Source organism: Neomonachus schauinslandi, chromosome 4 (genome assembly GCF_002201575.2).
Source record: "Neomonachus schauinslandi chromosome 4, ASM220157v2, whole genome shotgun sequence".
NCBI classification, from domain to species: domain Eukaryota; kingdom Metazoa; phylum Chordata; class Mammalia; order Carnivora; family Phocidae; genus Neomonachus; species Neomonachus schauinslandi.
The window spans coordinates 90,109,913-90,128,910 of NC_058406.1; the positions used below are offsets into that span (position 1 = coordinate 90,109,913).

General features: G+C 35.8%; 1 protein-coding gene and 1 long non-coding RNA gene across 5 annotated transcripts in view; one reads left to right on the forward strand and one right to left on the reverse strand.

The window, feature by feature from the left end:
- Positions 1-18,998, forward strand: part of GPSM2 (G protein signaling modulator 2) — a 99,201-nt gene that overhangs the window by 64,612 nt on the left and 15,591 nt on the right. For all 4 annotated transcript variants that reach the window (XM_021690244.1, XM_044914574.1, XM_021690242.2 and 1 more), the window contains 5 exons: positions 1,206-1,361; positions 2,290-2,398; positions 3,495-3,624; positions 13,070-13,140; positions 16,373-16,549. In XM_021690244.1, the coding sequence (XP_021545919.1) occupies positions 1,206-1,361; positions 2,290-2,398; positions 3,495-3,624; positions 13,070-13,140; positions 16,373-16,549 (643 nt within the window). The remainder of the gene's footprint in view (positions 1-1,205; positions 1,362-2,289; positions 2,399-3,494; positions 3,625-13,069; positions 13,141-16,372; positions 16,550-18,998) is intronic.
- The window catches only part of LOC110580544, a 51,240-nt gene that overhangs the window by 15,563 nt on the left and 16,679 nt on the right, over positions 1-18,998 (reverse strand). Inside the window, exon 3 of the long non-coding RNA XR_002480354.1 lies at positions 1,645-1,802. This is a non-coding gene — a long non-coding RNA (uncharacterized LOC110580544). The remainder of the gene's footprint in view (positions 1-1,644; positions 1,803-18,998) is intronic.

The window sequence follows — 18,998 nt, forward strand, 5'->3', positions numbered from 1 at the left end:
ACTGAGCCACCCAGGTGCCCCTGTCTTAACATTTTAAATTTATATCCTTCAGGATAGAAAGCAGTAGTTTGGTAAACCTGCTTTAGCAATTGAATTTGGTTCCAGAAGGACTCCTGAACATTTACAAATTAACTATACTCTCAAAGAATAATGATGTGCCAGAAAGATACCCCAGGAACTGAAAGCAAATCCAAAAGTCTTCCAAAAATGTATGAGAGGAGGCAATATTACAATACGTGTGTAATAAGTGTGTAGCCTCCCAAGGTAACAGCTTTGAAGGTATCATTATTAAATATATAATTTCAGGTTTGCTTAAAGCAATCAGATTATCATATACTTATTTTTCATATAATTATAAATCATGAAATATTTATACTATTTGGCAGAAATAATAGGAGCCATTTAAGTTATTGGAGCTAAAGCATCTGTAGGATTAAGTGCTGACGATAATAACAAAACAGTATTATTATCATATACTGTGAACAAGATGCTATTCTAAGCACTTCATGTATACTAATTCATTTAATCCTCACAAAACCCTGTGAGGTATTTTCCCCATTTTACATATGAAGAAACAGAGAGAGGTTGAGTGAATTGCCCCATTACAGAGCTAATAATTGGCAAAGTTGGGATTTGAACCCAGTCTGGCTCTAGGGTCCACACTCTTAGCTGCTACACTAGCTTCTCATTGACGATTCAGTGAATATTAGGTAGAATTTGGTTAATGTTTAAATATGGTATTTAATATTTTTCATGAATCAGTGACTAATAACCTATACATTAGAATTTTAACTAAGTATTTTAAGTTTTGACAAAATGCAAAGACAACAGTCTGATTGCAAAGAGATGTTATGTGGACAAAATTCTCTTTAAGTTATTGCTACTACGACTGGGACAGTTTTTTTTTTTAAATCTTAAAAATTCTATATTATATAATCTTTAGAGGTACTTGATCTCATATGTCAATATTCTTTTTCTCTGAAGAATAAATAGGACTCTCAAATTTATTCTTAGAGTTTGGATTTGGTTTCTGTGATTCCAAGACATCTTTTCATTTTGTCTAAACGTAGTGGAGAAAGTGTGGGATATTAAACTCTAAAATAGATTTACTTTAAAGGCAGAAGGAAAAATGAGAGTTTGATTTTACAATTATTATAGCCAAAAATAAAAATGATCATTGTGTAAGAATTAATTTCTTTTTTTAGAAAGACACTACTATTGGCTCGACAGCTTAAAGACAGAGCTGTTGAAGCACAGTCTTGTTATAGTCTTGGAAACACATATACTTTGCTTCAAGACTACGAAAAGGCCATTGATTATCATCTGAAGCACTTAGCAATTGCTCAAGAGCTAAATGATAGGTAAGTTATACACCTTTTTACTATAATTATAATAAAATATATATGCTTTATTGAATCCCTAGAATTTTTCCTTTGTTTTTGTTTGTTTTCTTTTTAATTCTTTTTCAAGGAATTTCTTCTGTTTTAGTCACCTCTTCTCTATATTATTGTTTGAAGGGCTAGCATGTCTGAGAAGATTAGACTGGCCCATATAGCCTTGAACCAAGACATAAATAGGTCACAAACTCAATTGCCTACAAAGGTCCTCCTGACTGGATCAGTATGAGAATTATGGTCAACTTACATATAAGGCCCAATGTAAAGGGCACAGCTGCTCCTCAGCTCCAGCTCATTGTTGCTAGGCAGGCCCGCGGATGTTATGTCCATATACTCCTCTTTTTTAAAGAGAAGCTGGAAGTCCTGAGTTTTATTTGAAATCTTCTGATTTTTAAATGTTGATGGCTATTTAAAAAAAAAAAATGTATGAAAAAGCAGTATATCTGTGCATGCATTTAGTCCATGATGTTTGCTTTAGGAAGACAGATTTTTACTTCATTATAAAGAACTTCTCTGTAGTTGTTCAAAATGAAGTATGCTACTTCTAGTGAGCTCTCTCCCCAGTGGTATTCAAACATGGACTGAATGATTATCTGGGCTATCATGGAAAGAAAATGGAGTAGTTTAACTAGAAGACTTATCCCTGAGATTTTATTATTTCATAATAAATTGTATGTTTTAAAAGAATGCTTCCCATTTTAATACCTGACACTGAGTTCAGTATTATCTGGATAGTCTAATAAGTCTCTTATGTTAAGAAAGTATGTTCTTTATATGAAAGACCAAATAAATCCAAAGCATTATTTATGCCTTTAATTACTACTAGATAGCTTTTATTCCACACACAGCTCTCTTTCAGATAACTGCACGTTAGCTTTGAATTGTTTTGTAGAATTGGTGAAGGAAGAGCATGTTGGAGCTTAGGAAACGCATACACCGCTCTAGGGAATCATGATCAAGCGATGCATTTTGCTGAAAAGCACTTGGAAATTTCAAGAGAGGTATGAAACTAAAACACTGCTATCTGTGCTATTATGATTCACAAATTAGCAGGGCGGAGGGAAGCCCTATTATTTCTCTAGATAGCTCCAATGTGACCTAGTAATAAATTTAACTATGTTATTTCCTTGGCCTAAGAACTGCACAAAGTATTTTAAGATACAGATCAGAGGTCTGTTTGCATTGGCCTTGATGTAGGAAGACAGGAAGGTAAGGCCAGGCATGGCAGAATGGAAAGATTACTGAAATATGCCTCCTGTCTCTACATGGAAAAGTAGCATGGTATAGAAACAAAAACATATTTTGTTTTGCAAACATGATTTTTATAATCAAAGATTGGTTCCTGTTACAGTTTTGCCACTTTCTGGCTATTTGAGCTTGGAAACCTTTTCTGAGTCTCATTTCTCCCATTTGTAAAATGAGTAATATCTACCTTGCAAATCATTATAAGAATTAGAGATAGTGTATATAAAAGTGCCTTGTGTAATGCTTAGTGCTGGCTTAATATATATTAACTATTATTATGGAATGGAAACAAAATAAGGAAATTTTATTTATTTATTTTTTTTTTTAAAGATTTTTTATTTATTTATTTGAGAAAGAGAGAATGAGAGACAGAGAGCATGAGAGGGAGGAGGGTCAGAGGGAGAAGCAGACTCCCTGCCGAGCAGGGAGCCCGATGCGGGACTCGATCCCGGGACTCCAGGATCATGACCTGAGCCGAAGGCAGTCGCTTAACCAACTGAGCCACCCAGGCGCCCCAAAATAAGGAAATTTTAATCATGTGATGCCAAGTTAATGTGTCACAGAATAACCTACATTATTATTAAATATGATTGTAGAAATTAAAAGCAACTAATATTTAGAGAATGAATTGATAAAATGTAATTAGCTTTCCTATTGCCATACTTTAGAAATTTCCCTTTTCTTTAAAACAATTATTGAAAAAACCCCTTTCGTTCAGTGTCTTAATTCTAGTATAACTATTTTCATTTCTCTATATTTTCTTCCAGTTTTAGGTTCACAACATTTTCAGCTAATCTTCACCATTCTTTATTTTTAAATACTACTCTAAAATATAAATGCTTGTCGTTGTAGGTTGGGGATAGAAGTGGTGAACTAACAGCACGACTAAATCTCTCAGATCTTCAAATGGTTCTTGGTCTGAGCTACAGCACAAATAATTCAATAATGTCTGAAAATATTGAAATTGATAACAGTTTGCATGGTAAGTAATAGGTATTCAAACCCAATTTCTTTATTCTCAATTACATTACCTATCACATGTTTACCATATCCAGAGAGAATATATAACATAGGAAGCTCAACTTTTATACTACCTTTTTGCTTTACACCAGTCCTATTGATTTATCAATACAGAATATAGTATTTTCAGCTGTTATCATGAACTTAGGAAAGGTAAAGGTATGTTTATTTTCTTTTATAAAAATACATTTAAATTCTCTATGGGCTCACTCAAAAATTTGTAAATGTGAAGATGTAAAAATTAAAACATATATTGTTTGGTTCTTTTTAATTCAAATGTTTTTACATATTTGATTTTTGTTTAGCTCTTTTCTTCCCATTTTTTTCTTTTTCTTTTTTTTTAAGATTTTATTTATTTGAGAGAGAGAGTAGGTAGTAGCAAGCAGGGGGAGGGAGAGGGACAAGCAGACTACACTCAATGTGGAGCCTGACGCAGGGCTCCACTTCATGACCCTCAGATCATGACCTGAGCTGAAATCAAGAGTCAGACACTTAACCGACTGAGCCACCCAGGCGCTCCTCCCATTTAATTTCTAAGGTGATCTCTTAGTATTTTTACTATTTTTTTAAAATTCAGAAAACCTGGGAAATTTTCTTGAGGTCAGCACCTACAGAAAGATTTGCTTTGACATTGCTACAGGGAAAGACATGCTTGAATGTCTCTGTTTCTACATGAAAAAAATTGTACTTTTTTTTTAAAAAGTAAGCCTTATGCCCCATATGAGGCTTGAACTCATGACCCTGAAATCAAGAGTCGCACACTCTAACCATGAGAGACGATGGACTCTGAAAAACAAACTGAGGGTTCTAGAGGGGAGGGGGGTGGGAGGATGGGTTAGCCTGGTGATGGATATTAAGGAGGGCACGTTCTGCATGGAGCACTGGGTGTTGTATGCAAACAGTGAATCATGGAACACTACATCAAAAACTAATGATGTAATGTATGGTGATTAACATAACATAATAAAAAAAATACAACAACAAAAAAAAGTTGCACGCTCTACCGGCTGAGCCAACCAGCTGCCCCCAAAATTCAACTTCTGATTAAAGAAATAAAAAGGGACAATATTAGAGTCACACTTTTTAATACTCTATACATGATTGTGTGAGATCCATTTTACAGATTTTATAGAGAATTAAAAATTCTAAGTCTGATAAAAGTTACCAATACAGATTAATGTTTTGAACTTAGAAGTCAGTGAAAAATCGAGCTTCCATCTCTCATTTCCTTCTCTAAACTCATATAAAAAAGGGAAGAAGGAAGAGAAATTAGCGGCTAGTCATCTGATTAAGACTTGGAAAGAACATTTAGTGAAAGATTCTGAAGTATGGGTAATGTATGGGACTGTGTGCTTTGCAACTGAGTAATGGGCTGAAAAGTTTCTCTGTGCTTAATTTTCAAGTAGGGTATGTTGTAATAGCTCTCATATTTTAACAAACTTGTCCTCATGGACCCCTCTAAATGTAGACCCATTTTTTTTGTTCCTACTTATAAAAAAACTTGAAAATAGTATTAATGTTCATTACTTTTTCACTTCCCATTCTCTGCTCAAGTCACTCTGCTTGGGCTTTGGCTTCATCATGACACTGAAACCTTCTCAAGGTTACCAGAAATCTCCATTTTACCAAATCATTGATCAGTTTTCAGATGTCAGGTTACTTGATTTCTCAGCAATGTTTCCTACCGCTGATCATTCCCTTCTCAAAATACTTTGCTCATTTGGCTTCCAGGATTACCCTCCTTTTCTGGTTTGCTCTCACCTCACTGGCCACTCTCAGTCTTCATTACTCTCTCCTTATCATCTTTCCATCCTTGAAATTTGTAGTGCCCAGAGATCAATTCTTGGACCTCTTCTTCCTTCCCCCTTCCTTCTCTCCCTCCCTATTTTCTTTCTATCCTGTCCTTCCTTCCTTTCTGATTTTATCCTTTTTCCTCTTACCCTATACTCTAGATCAGTGCTTCTTTTTCTTTTAAGATTTTACTTATTTGTAAGAAGAGAGAGCACAAGCAGGGGGAGTGGCAGGCAGAGGGAGAAGCAGGCTCCCCACTGAGCAGGGAGCCCGATGTGGGACTCAATCCCAAGACTTTGGGATCGTGACCTGAGCCAAAGGCAGAACGCCTAACCGACTGAGCCACCCAGGCGTCCCTAGATTGATTGATTATTTATTTATCTATTTATTTATTTATGAATGAATGATGGAGCAAGCATGAGCCAGGGGGGAGAGGCAGAGAAGCAGACTCCTTGCTGAGCAGGGAGCCTGACACAGGGCCCGATCCAGGAACCCTGTGATCGTGACCTGAGCTGAAGGCAGACACTTAACTGAGCTACCCAGGTGCCCCTAGATCAGTGCTTCTCATAGAACTTTCTGCGAAGATGGAAGTATTGTATACCTAGTCTGTCTGGTACAATAGCCTCTGGCCATATGTGGCCATATGAGCACTTGCAATGTGGCTAGTGCAAAAGAGGAAATGAATTCTTAATATTAATTGTAATTAATTAAAAATTTAAAAGCCATATGTGACTAGTGGCTACTATATCAAACAGCACAACTCTAGATGATTTCATTCAGTTGACTGGCTTTTATATCTTCTGTATACTGATGATTTTCAAATTGATATTTCCAGTCATAATTTTTCTTATGTTTAAGATTCACATATATAACATTTCCATTTGAATGTCTAATTGGCATCTAAAACTTAACATGTCCAAAACAGAGCTCTTGTTTTTTCTTCCCACACATGTTCTTCCTCCAGTCTGCCCCGTCTCAGGAAATGGTACCACCATTCATCCAAGTATTCAGGCCAAATACCTATGGGTCATCCTTGTTCCCTTTCTTCCACTCACTTCCTACATCCAACCTATCAGAAACCCTACCTTCAAAATATATGCCTAATCTCTCTTACAGTGTACACTGCAACAATCCTAGTACAAGCTACCAACATTTCCCAGTAGGGTACTAGCTTATCAACTATTTCTCTTCTTCCATTCTTGATCCCTCACACTGACTTTTTCACCCAGCAGCCAGAGTGCTCTTTTAAAATGTAAATCATATCATGTCCCATTAATCAGTTCAAAACCCTCCAGTGACTTCCCATCACACCTAGAAACCAAATCCTCAGTTGTCACCATGGTTAAAAGGCCTTATGTAATCTTGACCTACTTCTTCAACATCACTTCCTACCACTCCCCGTTTGCTCATTGTAGCTGCATGAAGAAAGACAGGTATTTTTTGGCCTCTTTTGTTCATTGCTGTATTTCCAGTGCGAGGAAAAGTCTGCTGGCTAAAGGAACTGCAAGGAAACATCTGTTTCTCGTGCTGGTTCAGGGTAGAGAAAAGGAGTGTTCCTTAAGAATCTGAATTCATAAGCCAGCCTACATACTGGTTTGGAATTTGATTTATTCTACCTGCACAGTGAAAGAAACCCCAATCCACTGAAGTACTTTTGGGTTAGAAATGCTCCTAGAGACTTAGCAGAAGACCAGGTATTTTCTGGAGGAAAGCATCTTTGATCCAGGTCTATAAAGGTTCACAACAACAAAATTACCAAACACATAAAGAAACAAGCCAACATGAGTAAGACAATAAACAAAAAGCAAAATTAGATCACCAAGATCTTTTCAGATGTTGGAATTATCAGATACAGAATACAAAATAACTATGGTTGAATATTTATAGAAGTAACAAAATTAAAGGAATAACAAAAACAATCAGGCAGATTTGAAGAAAATAATAGCTTACATTATTAGTGCTTACTATTCCAGGCACTGATTTAAGTGCTTTTCCTGTTTTAACTCATTTAATCTTAACATCTCTAGGAGGTAAATTTCTGTTATCCCTAATTTACAGATGGGGACATGGAGACAGGAGAGGTTAAGTAGATTTCCCAAGGGTTATCTATGTAGTTAGTAAAGATGGGAGTTAAACCTAGGCAGTCTGGCTTCAGAGTCTATGTCTTATCTGAGATTTATGTCTTAATGTGATTTTAACATGCCTCTCATTAACTGATAGCTAAATATCAATCAGGAGTCAGATATCAGTAATAGAGGCTTTAACAAGCACAATTAATGGGTTGGACCATATAGCATCTTTTGCATTTTGTGTTTGACCTATTCATGAGTTGTAAAATCAGTTTCAGAGGTTGCAACTATCATTACATGCGCACGTGTGCGCGCGCACACACACAAATGGGTTATCATACATGATAGATAAGAGTAAGTACTGTTGTGTGAAGATTTGTTACACATTTGTGTAAGTGTAGTCAGGGTTGTAATGCAAATGTATCTCTTAATATGTGTCGCTGTTAAAAAGTGAAAAACATTGGGGGCGCCTGGGTGGCTCAGTAGGTTAAGTGTCTGCCTTCCGCTCAGGTCATGATCCCAGGGTCCTGGGATCGAGTCCCGTGTCCCGGCTCCCTGCTCAGCAGGAAGCCTGCTTGTCGCTCCCCCTCTGCCGGCTGCTCCCCCTGCTTGTGCTCTCTCTCTCTCTCTGTCAAAAAAAATAAATAAAATCTTAAAAAAAAAAAAGTGAAAAACATTGATTTAATAGACATATAGAATACTGCACCTAGTAACTAAACAGTTCAAATTCTTTTAAAGAATTCATTAAGCACTTGAAAAATTTGACCACATGCTATAAGCCAATAAAGCTAATCTCAACGAATTTGAAAGAATCTGTATCACATAAATTTCATGCTCTGAGCATAATGCAGTTAAACTAGAAATTAACAAGAAGATAATATATAAAACATATTCATTTGAAAACTTTCAAACACATTTCTAAGTAAGTTATGGGCTGAGAAGAAATGGTAAATAAAAGTAGAAAATAGTTTAGGACTTAATTCCACATTGTGGGATAGGACTTACACTGGGTATTAGAACAAAATTTACATTATAATTAAGAAGGGAAAAGGCTGGGGGCGCCTGGGTGGCTCAGTTGTTAAGCATCTGCCTTCGGCTGGGGTCATGATCCCAGGGTCCTAGGATCAAGCCCCACATCAGGCTCCCTGCTCCGCGGGAAGTCTGCTTCTCCCTCTCCCACTCCCCCTGCTTGTGTTCCCTCTCTCGCTGTATATCTCTCTGTCAAATAAATAAAATCTTTAAAAAAAAAAAAAAGGAAAAGGCTGAAAAGTGAGTTGAATATCCAGCTTTTAAAACGTAAAAACAAAAAATAAAAGTAGAAGGCAAAAAATAGTAACAGAAGTTAATGAAATTAAAGATTCAATAGAATTTTGATACAAATTTGGTTCTTTAAAAAAAGACTAACAAATCTACAGCAAAAAATTTTTTTAAGTGAAAGAAGGGGACATAATACAGGTGCAGTAGAGAATAAAAAGATAACAGATTATCCTGAATAATTTATGACAAAATATTTGAAAACCTAGGAGAAATGGATAATTTTTAGAAATACAAATTACTAAAATTGAATCTAGAAAAAAATCTAATGGTAGGATGCAATGTGAATAGCATCCCTAATGCCTAAAACCATAAAGAAATTTGATCAGTAATTTAAAATCTTCCCACTGAGAAAATACTCGGCCGAGATGATTTTACAAATGAGACATTCAAGAAAATTGATTCCAACCTTCCACAAAATTTTGTAGATAACTGGAAAAGTAGGAACACTTTATCTTTCTGAGAACAGTGTAATCTGGATATACATATTAGACAATAATATAAGAAAGAAATTACAAGTCAGTCTTTACTCATAAATTTAGAGGCAGAAATTCTAAATAAAATATTCACAAACCAAATCCAGCAATGAATTTAAGTAAACAGTAAATCAAATGGATTGAACATTAGAAAATCAACTAATTTGTAATCCACCAGTGACCATAGTAAAGGAGAAAATAGCCTAGATATCCAAATATATCAGTAACTCTATTAAATATAAATGTTTCATTTAAAGGACAGGCGTATCAGACTGGAAAAATAATAAAATCCAACTAAATTGCAAGAGGAATATCTAAAATGTAAGGATATAGTAAGCCTGAAAGTAAAAGGATAGAAAAAGATACACCATGGTAAAACAAATCAAAAGAAAGCTGGTATAGCTATGTTAATATTTGTACTTGAAGGCATAAGATCTTGTTAGAAATAAAGAAGGTCACTTCACGATGGTTAACAATTCAGTTCACCTGGAAGCTAAAAGCCTTAAACTTGTGTGTTGCCTAGTAAGCCTAATAATAATAACAAAGCTTCAGTGTGTACATGAAGCCAAACTGACCAAACTAAAAGAAATGGGAAAATCCAGAATCATAATGGGAAATTTTAGCGCACTTCTCTCAGGAATTGCTTACATCAGAAAACTAAGTATTATAAAGGATGTCCGTTCTCTCCAAACTGATACAAATTGCACTGCCAAACAAATAATGACAGTTCTTTATGTAATTTGATGAGATTGTTTATGAATGTATATGAAAGAAAAATGGTCCGAGAACTCAAAGCCAAAACATTCCCGATGAAAAACAAGAACTAAGTGCTTTCTCTACAGACATAAAGATTATAAAACTACAGTAATTATGACAGTGTGCTATTGGCATAGAGACAAACAGACCGGTGGAATGGAATATAGAGACTATCCTTCTATTCCTTGCATATATGGGAACTAATATTCACATAAATACCTTGATGGACTACAGATTGAAATATGGAAGATGGATTTAAAACAATAATAATTATGGCTAACACTTGCTGAATGCTTACTGTTTACCAGGCAATGTACTGACCCCTTTATAGGTAATGATGCATTTACCATCACACAATGCTATGAGGTAGGTATTGCTGTTCTTTACAGATGAAAACTGAGTCACAGAGTGGTAATTGCCTAAGGTCATTCCACAAGTGAGTGCCTGGTCTGGCTTTAGAGTCCTACATGCTCAATTGGTATGCTGTAAGACCTCTGAAAATAAATGATATGAGAGAGGAAGGCCTTCTCAAGACAAAAACAAAACCATTAAGGAAAAGCTTGACATTTAAATTAAGAACTTCATTAAAAGAAATCATGAAGAGATAAAACACAGAGGACATTGCCACACATGTGATTAAAAAAGGATTTGTAGGGGCGCCTGGGTGGCTCAGTCGTTAAGCGCCTGCCTTCAGCTCAGGTCATGATTCCAGGGTCCTGGGATCGAGCCCCGCATCAGGTTCCCTGCTCGGCGGGAAACCTGCTTCTCCCTCTCCCACTCCCCCTGCTTGTGTTCCCTCTCTCACTGTGTCTCTCTCTGTCAAATAAATAAAATCTTTAAAAAAAAAAAAAAAGATTTGTATCCTCAGTGTATAAGAATGCCTATAAATTAAAAATAAGACAGATAACCCAACTAAACAGTGGGCAAAATGATGAACAGAAGAAACACAAATAGCCCATAAATATATGAAAAGATATTTAACTCATTTAATCAGGGAAATCCACAGTGAGGTAATACTGGAAACCTATTAGAAGGCTGAAAATTAAAAGGTCTGAGAATACCAGTATTGAAATGTGGGTAATGGAAACTCTTACTCAGTGTTGACAGTGATAGAATTATGTCCATTCTCAAGAGAAGAACAATCTGGCAACATTCTGGGAAAGTTGAGGATGTACTAAGCATATGACCAGCAGTTCCACTCCCAGTTACATACTGCTGATACCCAAACTGGAAGAGACTCTTGCTGATGCCACTAAGATATTTTTCCAAGAATCTCTGTAGTAGTACTTGCTTATATGACTAAAAAAAAGAAATGGAAGCAACCTATAAATCTGTCCCCAGTAGAACAGATAAAAGAATTTCCTAGTCCTAAAATGGCAATGAAAAACTACACATAGCACCTTGGCTGAATCTCACAAACGTAAGGTTGCTCAAAGGAATCAAGTTAGATATATATATAGTATGAGAGCATTTATTATATCATAAGCTATATTGCTTAGAGATCTATTCATATGTAATGAAAATAAAAATTAGGAGGAGGCTGCAAGTTATAGGGAGAGTCACACAGGAGGAGTTAATGTGTTGATAATGGTTTATTTCTTAAGCTGGGTATTAGGTATCATATATTCCTTATGTCTTTAAAATATTGCTTAATCTTTAAAAGATTGGGTATGAAAATTCTTTTATTATTTATTTTTTAAAGATTTTATTTATTTATTTGACAGAGACACAGCGAGAGAGGAAACACAAGCAGGGGGAGTGGGGGAGGGAGAAGCAGGCCTCCCACGGAGCAGGGAGTCCGATGCGGGGCTCAATCCCAGGACTCCGGGATCACGAACCTAGCCGAAGGCAGACGCCTAACGACTGAGCCACCCAGGTGCCCCGAAAATTCTCTATTTTAATGATTATTAAAAAGAAATTTGAGAACCTTTTTATCTAACTTTATCATCTAATGTGATCTTAAAATGGAAATGAGTAACTTAGAAAAGAGTAACAATAGGGGCACCTGGCTGGCTCGGTCAGTAGAGCATGCAACTCTCAATCTCAGGGTCATGAGTTCAAGCCTGACGTTGGGCATGGAGCCCACTTAAAAAAAAAAAAAGATAGCATAAGAATATTATTTTGATTCTTAGCTCAAAATTGAAGGCCTAAAGCCTTTTCTTTAGGTTTTTACTTACTTAAACTGCCGTACAGTGTTTTGTCCTACTATAATCATTTTAGTGGTTTATTTTTATTTTTTTCCAGTTTTATTGAGAAATGTTTGATATACATGACTTAAGTTTAAGGTGTACAAGCATGATGACTTGATTTACATACGTAGTGAAATGATCACCACAGTAGGTTCAGCTAACATTCATCTTCTCATACAGATAGAAAAGAAAGAAAAAATGAAAAAAAATTTTCTTCTTGCGTTGAACACTCTTAGGATAAACCCTCTTAGCAACTTTCCTAAGTATCATAGAGCAATGTTAACTATAGTCATCATGTTGTACATTATATCCCTAGTACTTATTTACCTTATAACTGGAAGTTTGTACCTTTTGATCATGTTCCACTCCCCTAATCCCCTCTGCTTCTGGTAAACCACAAATTTGATCTCTTTTTCCTAGTTTGGGTTTTCTTTTTTTTTTTTAAGATTCCACTATAAGTGAGATCATACAGGATTTGTCCTTTTCATTTTTTTTTTAAGAGTCTATGTGGATAATATAAAACCAGTTATTATAAAACGCCTTTTCTAAATTAAGGGGTAATGTTAGTAACCAAAGTTAGTTTCCAACCAAAATGTAACTTCCTTACATCAAAGCATTTTAGAGGGAGTGGATATTCTATTTTTATGTAGTTGGTATGGAAAATTATTATTCTTAAAAGAATACGTGTTTGTACATGTTCCCTGCTTCCATACGGGCTTGTGTAACAGACTTTAAAATTGAATAACCTAGTGATGCTGAATTTGTAGTCTTAAGAGCTCCCCAGTTTATTTGAATTAATTTTTTTTTCAAAGGTGCACGCCCCAAGTTCGGACGCCGACACAGTATGGAAAACATGGAACTTATGAAGTTAACACCAGAAAAGGTTGGCGGCTTTTATGTTTTAAATTTCTTGAACTGTTATAATCAAATATGAAATAACTTTTAACTTAAATGAATAGTTTAAATAAACCTTGTCTTGTATAGGTATCACTTTAAAATTTTCCTTTAAAAAGAATCAGAAAAAAGTACAGTCCAAAAAGAATGTGTATAGTATGTTACCATCTGTATAAGAAAAGCATTATGCATATATATCCTTTGTAGATGCATAAAACCTTTCTGGAAAAATATGTAAGAAACTTGCTAACAACTGCTTCTGGGAAAAGTACTGGGTGTCTGAGTTAGGAGAGATATTTACTTTATATAAAGTTTGAACTGTTTGAATATTTTAACATGTACATGTATTTCATGTATTTTTTTTTAAGTTTTTTTTTTTTAAAGATTTTATTTATTTATTTGAGAGAGAATGAGAGAGAGCACGAGAGGGAAGAGGGTCAGAGGGAGCAGCAGACTCCCCACTGAGTGGGGAGCCCGATGTGGGACTCGATCCTGGGACTCCAGGATCACGACCTGAGCCGAAGGCAGTCGCTTAACCAACTGAGCCACCCAGGCGCCCTGTATTTTTTTTTTAATTAAAAGATCAGAAAGCTTTTTTTCCCCAACTAAATAACGGCAATGTGATTGGCAAGGTTGATATTTATGATCAAGCTAGTTTTTCTGGCTACATTTCTTAAAAGCATTTTCTTTTTTTTTTTTTTTAAAGATTTTATTTTATTTATTTATTTGAAAGACAGAGAATGAGAGAGAGAGAGAGAGAGAGAGCACATGAGAGGGGTGAGGGTCAGAGGGAGAAGCAGACTCCCTTGCCGAGCAGGGAGCCCGATGCGGGACTCGATCCCGGGACTCCAGGATCATGACCTGAGCCGAAGGCAGTCGCTTAACCAACTGAGCCACCCAGGCGCCCCTTAAAAGCATTTTCTTAACTAACAACTTTTTATTCAAGATCTTGTCTAGGCTTTTTTTTTTTTTTTTAAAGTAACAGAGAAGGGACTTCATAATTAGAAAAAGGTTATTTTTGTCTTTATTATTTTTATTAAGTTTTTTGTTTTAATTCCAGTATAGTTGACATACAGTGTTATGAGTTTCAGGTGTACAATATAGTGATTCAATACTTCTATACATTACTCAGTGCTTATCACGCTAAGTGTACTCTTTAATCCCCATCACCTATTTTATCCATCCCCGCCATCCTGGAAAAAGGTTTTTGAAGAATCTAGGCTGCTTTCTTACACCTTCATTTAACTTAATTTTACATTGTTAAAGTAGGCTGTTGTTCTTTTATGGTATATTTTATAAAATGCTTCTTATAAAATAGATTCATTATAACTTTAGAGAATTTCAACAAGAAAATTAAAATTATCAGTAATCCCACCTCCCAGTGGTAACTACAGTTATTAATATTTTGGTATTTATTCATCTTGCATTTTCATATGAATACTATCATATTTACAGATATGTTATAATGCATAGTTAATATATTACTTCTATGCCATTAAACATTTTTCTGCCCTATTATAACAAGCATATGATTTTTTTAATATTGACTTTTTTTGTGGGAATAGTTTTCATAAGACTAACATCTAATTGATTTGAACTTATATCCAATATTCTTTTATTCCAAACAATTAGAGTTGTTCAAAAACTCTGAAGGACTTCATGAATTCCCCCAAATAGCTACCTCTTACCTTGTCAGTTCTTAAAGCTGTCCAATCTGCAAATTATTTTTTTAAAAAACAACTTTAAAGTCAATTTAGGCCTCTTACTCTTGTAGGAACGTACTAATAAGTAGCAAAATTAATTTGCTACCTGTGCCTAGGTCTGTAGTGGTACTAACCGTAGATTCCATTAAGAAGCTAACTAGATTCAACCCTGTAATTTTCCAAGAGCCAAATAATGACAGGTTTTATCTTTAAAGTATGTTTGGAATTAGTTGTTTTCTTTTCCTCATCATAAAGTTGCATTAGAGTTCATTATTTCATTAGTCTCAACAAAGTAAAGAAGCGTATATAAAGATAAAAGGGAGATGTCTGTATCAGAGGTGCTTCTCGGGAACGAGTACAACTGCAGGGAGCTCTTGAGACCCTGAATGTCAGAAAAATGCCTTTTTGCTACTCTCACATTTGGTAGTTCTGCTTAGTATGGAATTATTGGTTGGAAATCATTTTCCTTCATAATTTTGAGGACATTATTCCAGTCTGTATTCTTCAGTGTTTTTGTTGGGAAGTCCAAGTAAGTAAATAGGAAACATTTAAAATTTTTCACATTTCAAAACACTTCGGATTTAGGTGGGTTTTATGTTCTAACATCTGGGGCCATCTAGTTTTTCTCAAATCAGTAGACCCTGAAGTCCACCCTAGCAATAGTTTCCCCTTATCATCTGTATGAGAAAAGGAATGGGGGCGGGGTGGGGGGGTGAGGCTTCATTGGGTGCAGATAGCTGGCTTGGTTCACTCACTGGCTGCCTGTCTCACTCAGGTATGGTAGCCTCAAGGCAGGACTTACTCTGATTTGTGCCTCATGATGTAACTATGAAAATATGTGTTTTATCAAATTATCAGTTATTACATAACATAGACCTTTGGACTTACTTGCAAACACTTAAGACTGAAATGTTAAAGCTGCAAATGTCACATAGGTACTATACATACTGTAGGTTTTCCTTTCCACTCAGTAAATATTTGTTATATTGAGTCTGCTATTTAGAGGTTAAGTATATTTAAACCAGGTCTAGGTCTATATAAATTGTGATTAGATGTTTTGCCTATTGAGAATTTAGTAGTTAGTGAAAACAAAAAATATCACCAAAAAATTACTATGTAAATTTTAGATGTTAATTTCTACAGTTAAAAAGTCTGCATACACCCCAAATTCCCAGTTGTAACAGATTAACTCACATCCAGAATAAAACTTGCTCTTTCCCTGACCATTCAAATTTTATTTTTATGGGATTTTGGCAAACTCTGTTTGCTTACTGTTAAGTTCTTAAAAGCCACCATTTTAATGTTTTGGTAATGAGAAGTCCACAGTATACATTTGGTACAAGCTGTTGAAAATAGTGAGATACACTGGCAAAAAGGAATTTACCAAGAGATCTAGCTGCCCCCCCCCCACACACACACACACTAATGAGTGGCAATGGCAGGTTAATATTATAGAAAACCAGAGATAGCTTTGTTTTTTTCATGTCCTGCTTTCCATTTATGTTCATAATTTTGTAGGTACAGAACTGGAACAGTGAAATTCTTGCTAAACAAAAGCCTCTTATTGCCAAACCTTCTGCGAAGCTGCTCTTTGTCAACAGATTGAAGGGGAAAAAATGCAAAACTAATTCCTCCACTAAAGTTCTCCAAGATGCCAGTAATTCCATTGATCACCGAATTCCAAATTCTCAGAGAGTATGTATAAAAATAAGATTTTGAGTGCTGTGCTTTGAGTTACCTACATTTTAGTCTTTTTTTTTTTTTTTTTATTCATGAAAGTCAGAGAGAGAGAGAGAGGCAGAGGGAGAGAAGCAGGCTCCCCACCTAGCAGGGAGCCCGATGCGGGACTCGATCCCAGGACCCTGGGATCATGACCTGAGCCGAAGGCAGACGCTTAACCGTCTGAGCCACCCAGGCGCCCCTACATTTTAGTATTCTTGTATTGAAACTGAATATTTGGAAACAGACATTTAATACAAAATGCCATTTTTATTCAAAGAAGTCTTCCGTATTTCCCTATCATTTCTGTCTTCTTCAAAGCTAGAAACTGTAATTTCTCCATTCATGAATATGTTGCTTCACTGCTTTGTACAGTAATTGTTTGTCCCTATTTGCAAATAAACTACCTTTTATTTTACTGCAGTGTCTCCCAGTAAAACTGTCCTTCTTTCAGCTTAGAAGTTAGAATAAATTAAATTTAGATGTTCAAGGATTTTAAAATACTAATTTAAAATAGTATCTACTAGGGGCGCCTGGGTGGCTCAGTCGTTAAGCGTCTGCCTTCCGCTCAGGTCATGATCCCAGGGCCCTGGGATCGAGCCCCACACCAGGCTCCTTGCTCCGCGGGAAGCCTGCTTCTCCCTCTCCCACTCCCCCTGCTTGTGTTCCCTCTCTGGCTGTGTCTGTCAAATAAATAAGATCTTTAAAAAAATTAAATAAATAAAATAGTATCTACTAGCATCAACTTCTGTTTATTTATAGTGAAATAATAATAGAGTCAAAAACTATTTTGATGAAAAATGACCACAGGAATCAGGTTATTAAATATAACTTAAAATATTTATAAATAAAATATCAGGAGTATCTCTAATCTAGCTCTAAGCTATACTCTGATAAAAGAATCAAAATAAATTACAAAGATGATTTTTCTAATTATCAAGTCCATTTTTCAATTAGAAATTTTGAAAAAATTTGTGTTAGTCTTTTTTTTTTTTTATGGACTTCTCTTGGTTCTCTTATCAGCATTCCATCTATGACTGTACCTTGGTAGTGTCCTTTGTCTTGACTTTTATCACTAGTTTCTTACCTATGTATGACTAACAAAAGGAAGCATTATGGGATATACAAAAATGGCTCAGGAATATTTTTATAGATCTAGAGCAGATCTCAAAGGCATACCTTTGTTCAAGGTTTGAGGTCTTAACTAAGCCCACTTAGCCCAACTGAAAATGTCCATACTTCCGGAGCCTCCCTGTGTTTTGATGTTCAGAATTTTGAATTTGAGCCTTTTTTGCCCCAAGGAAAGTCTTGTGATTAGTGCATCTGACCACAGTTTATGTACATACTTAATCCCAGTCCTCAAACTGAACATGTTAAAAACTGTACTCCCTCAACACCTCCTGTTTTCCTTATGTATGCCATGTTCTCCATCCCCCAAGTTAGGAACCCAGGTGTCATTCTAGACTCCCTCTCCTTCACTAACCACATCCAGTCAATCCTTACATCCCTCAGATCTGCCTCACCCCTCCTTCTGAAAATAAACCTCTGCTACTATGTCTTAGTTCTTAGTGCACTACTGCAGCTCTTACCCAGATGTCTGGAATAGGCGCCTGAACGGATCACTTTCCCTGCATTAACCTCTGCAACCATTCAGAGGGGCCAGTTCTGTTTCTGTACAAAACTGTTTAAAATTATTACCAATGCTCTTACTTTTCATGTGGGATAACTTGTTAGTATGTCATACAGAGGCCCTTGTTTCGGTGGCTTCTTCCTCTTCACCGCCCCTACCCCCTATAGTTCATTATCCCCTGAGTACTACAGGCCTTTGGAATTGCATATTAATCAGTATGAAGCATATCTACCCTGCAAATGCTAATTCATTCTTCAGGAGCCAATTCAAATATCAGTTTCCCCTGTGTCCCTTAAGAATTAGTTCTGCCCTTCTCCTGAGGCCTATAACACTTTATATAAATGTACCTCTACTATAATATTTACATCATTATGAAAAACAAAATATTTTTTATTAAACACTGCAACTGTCATTTTAAGATTTGAAGCTTTCCAAGTAAAATAGGACCAGTTCCCCTCTGCCCCAAATACTCATTTATTTGAAGTTTATATATTTTTTCAAGATCTCCAAATCTTTAATAAAGGACCTTGGAAATTATTCTTTCTTAGTTTACAGTTCTTAGTTTACTTTTAAATTCTGTTGTAGAATCTTAGAACTGAACTTTGAGCCTGGGATCACTAATATTTACGTAATTCATTCAGTATCTGAAGCAGTTCCCCAGAATATGAGGTACCTTTTTTTTTTTTTTAAAGATATTTATTTGAGAGAGAGAGAGCACGAGCAGGATGGAGGGGCAGAGGGAGAAGCAGACTCTCCACTGAGCAGGGAGCCCGATGTGGGACTAGATCCCAGGAC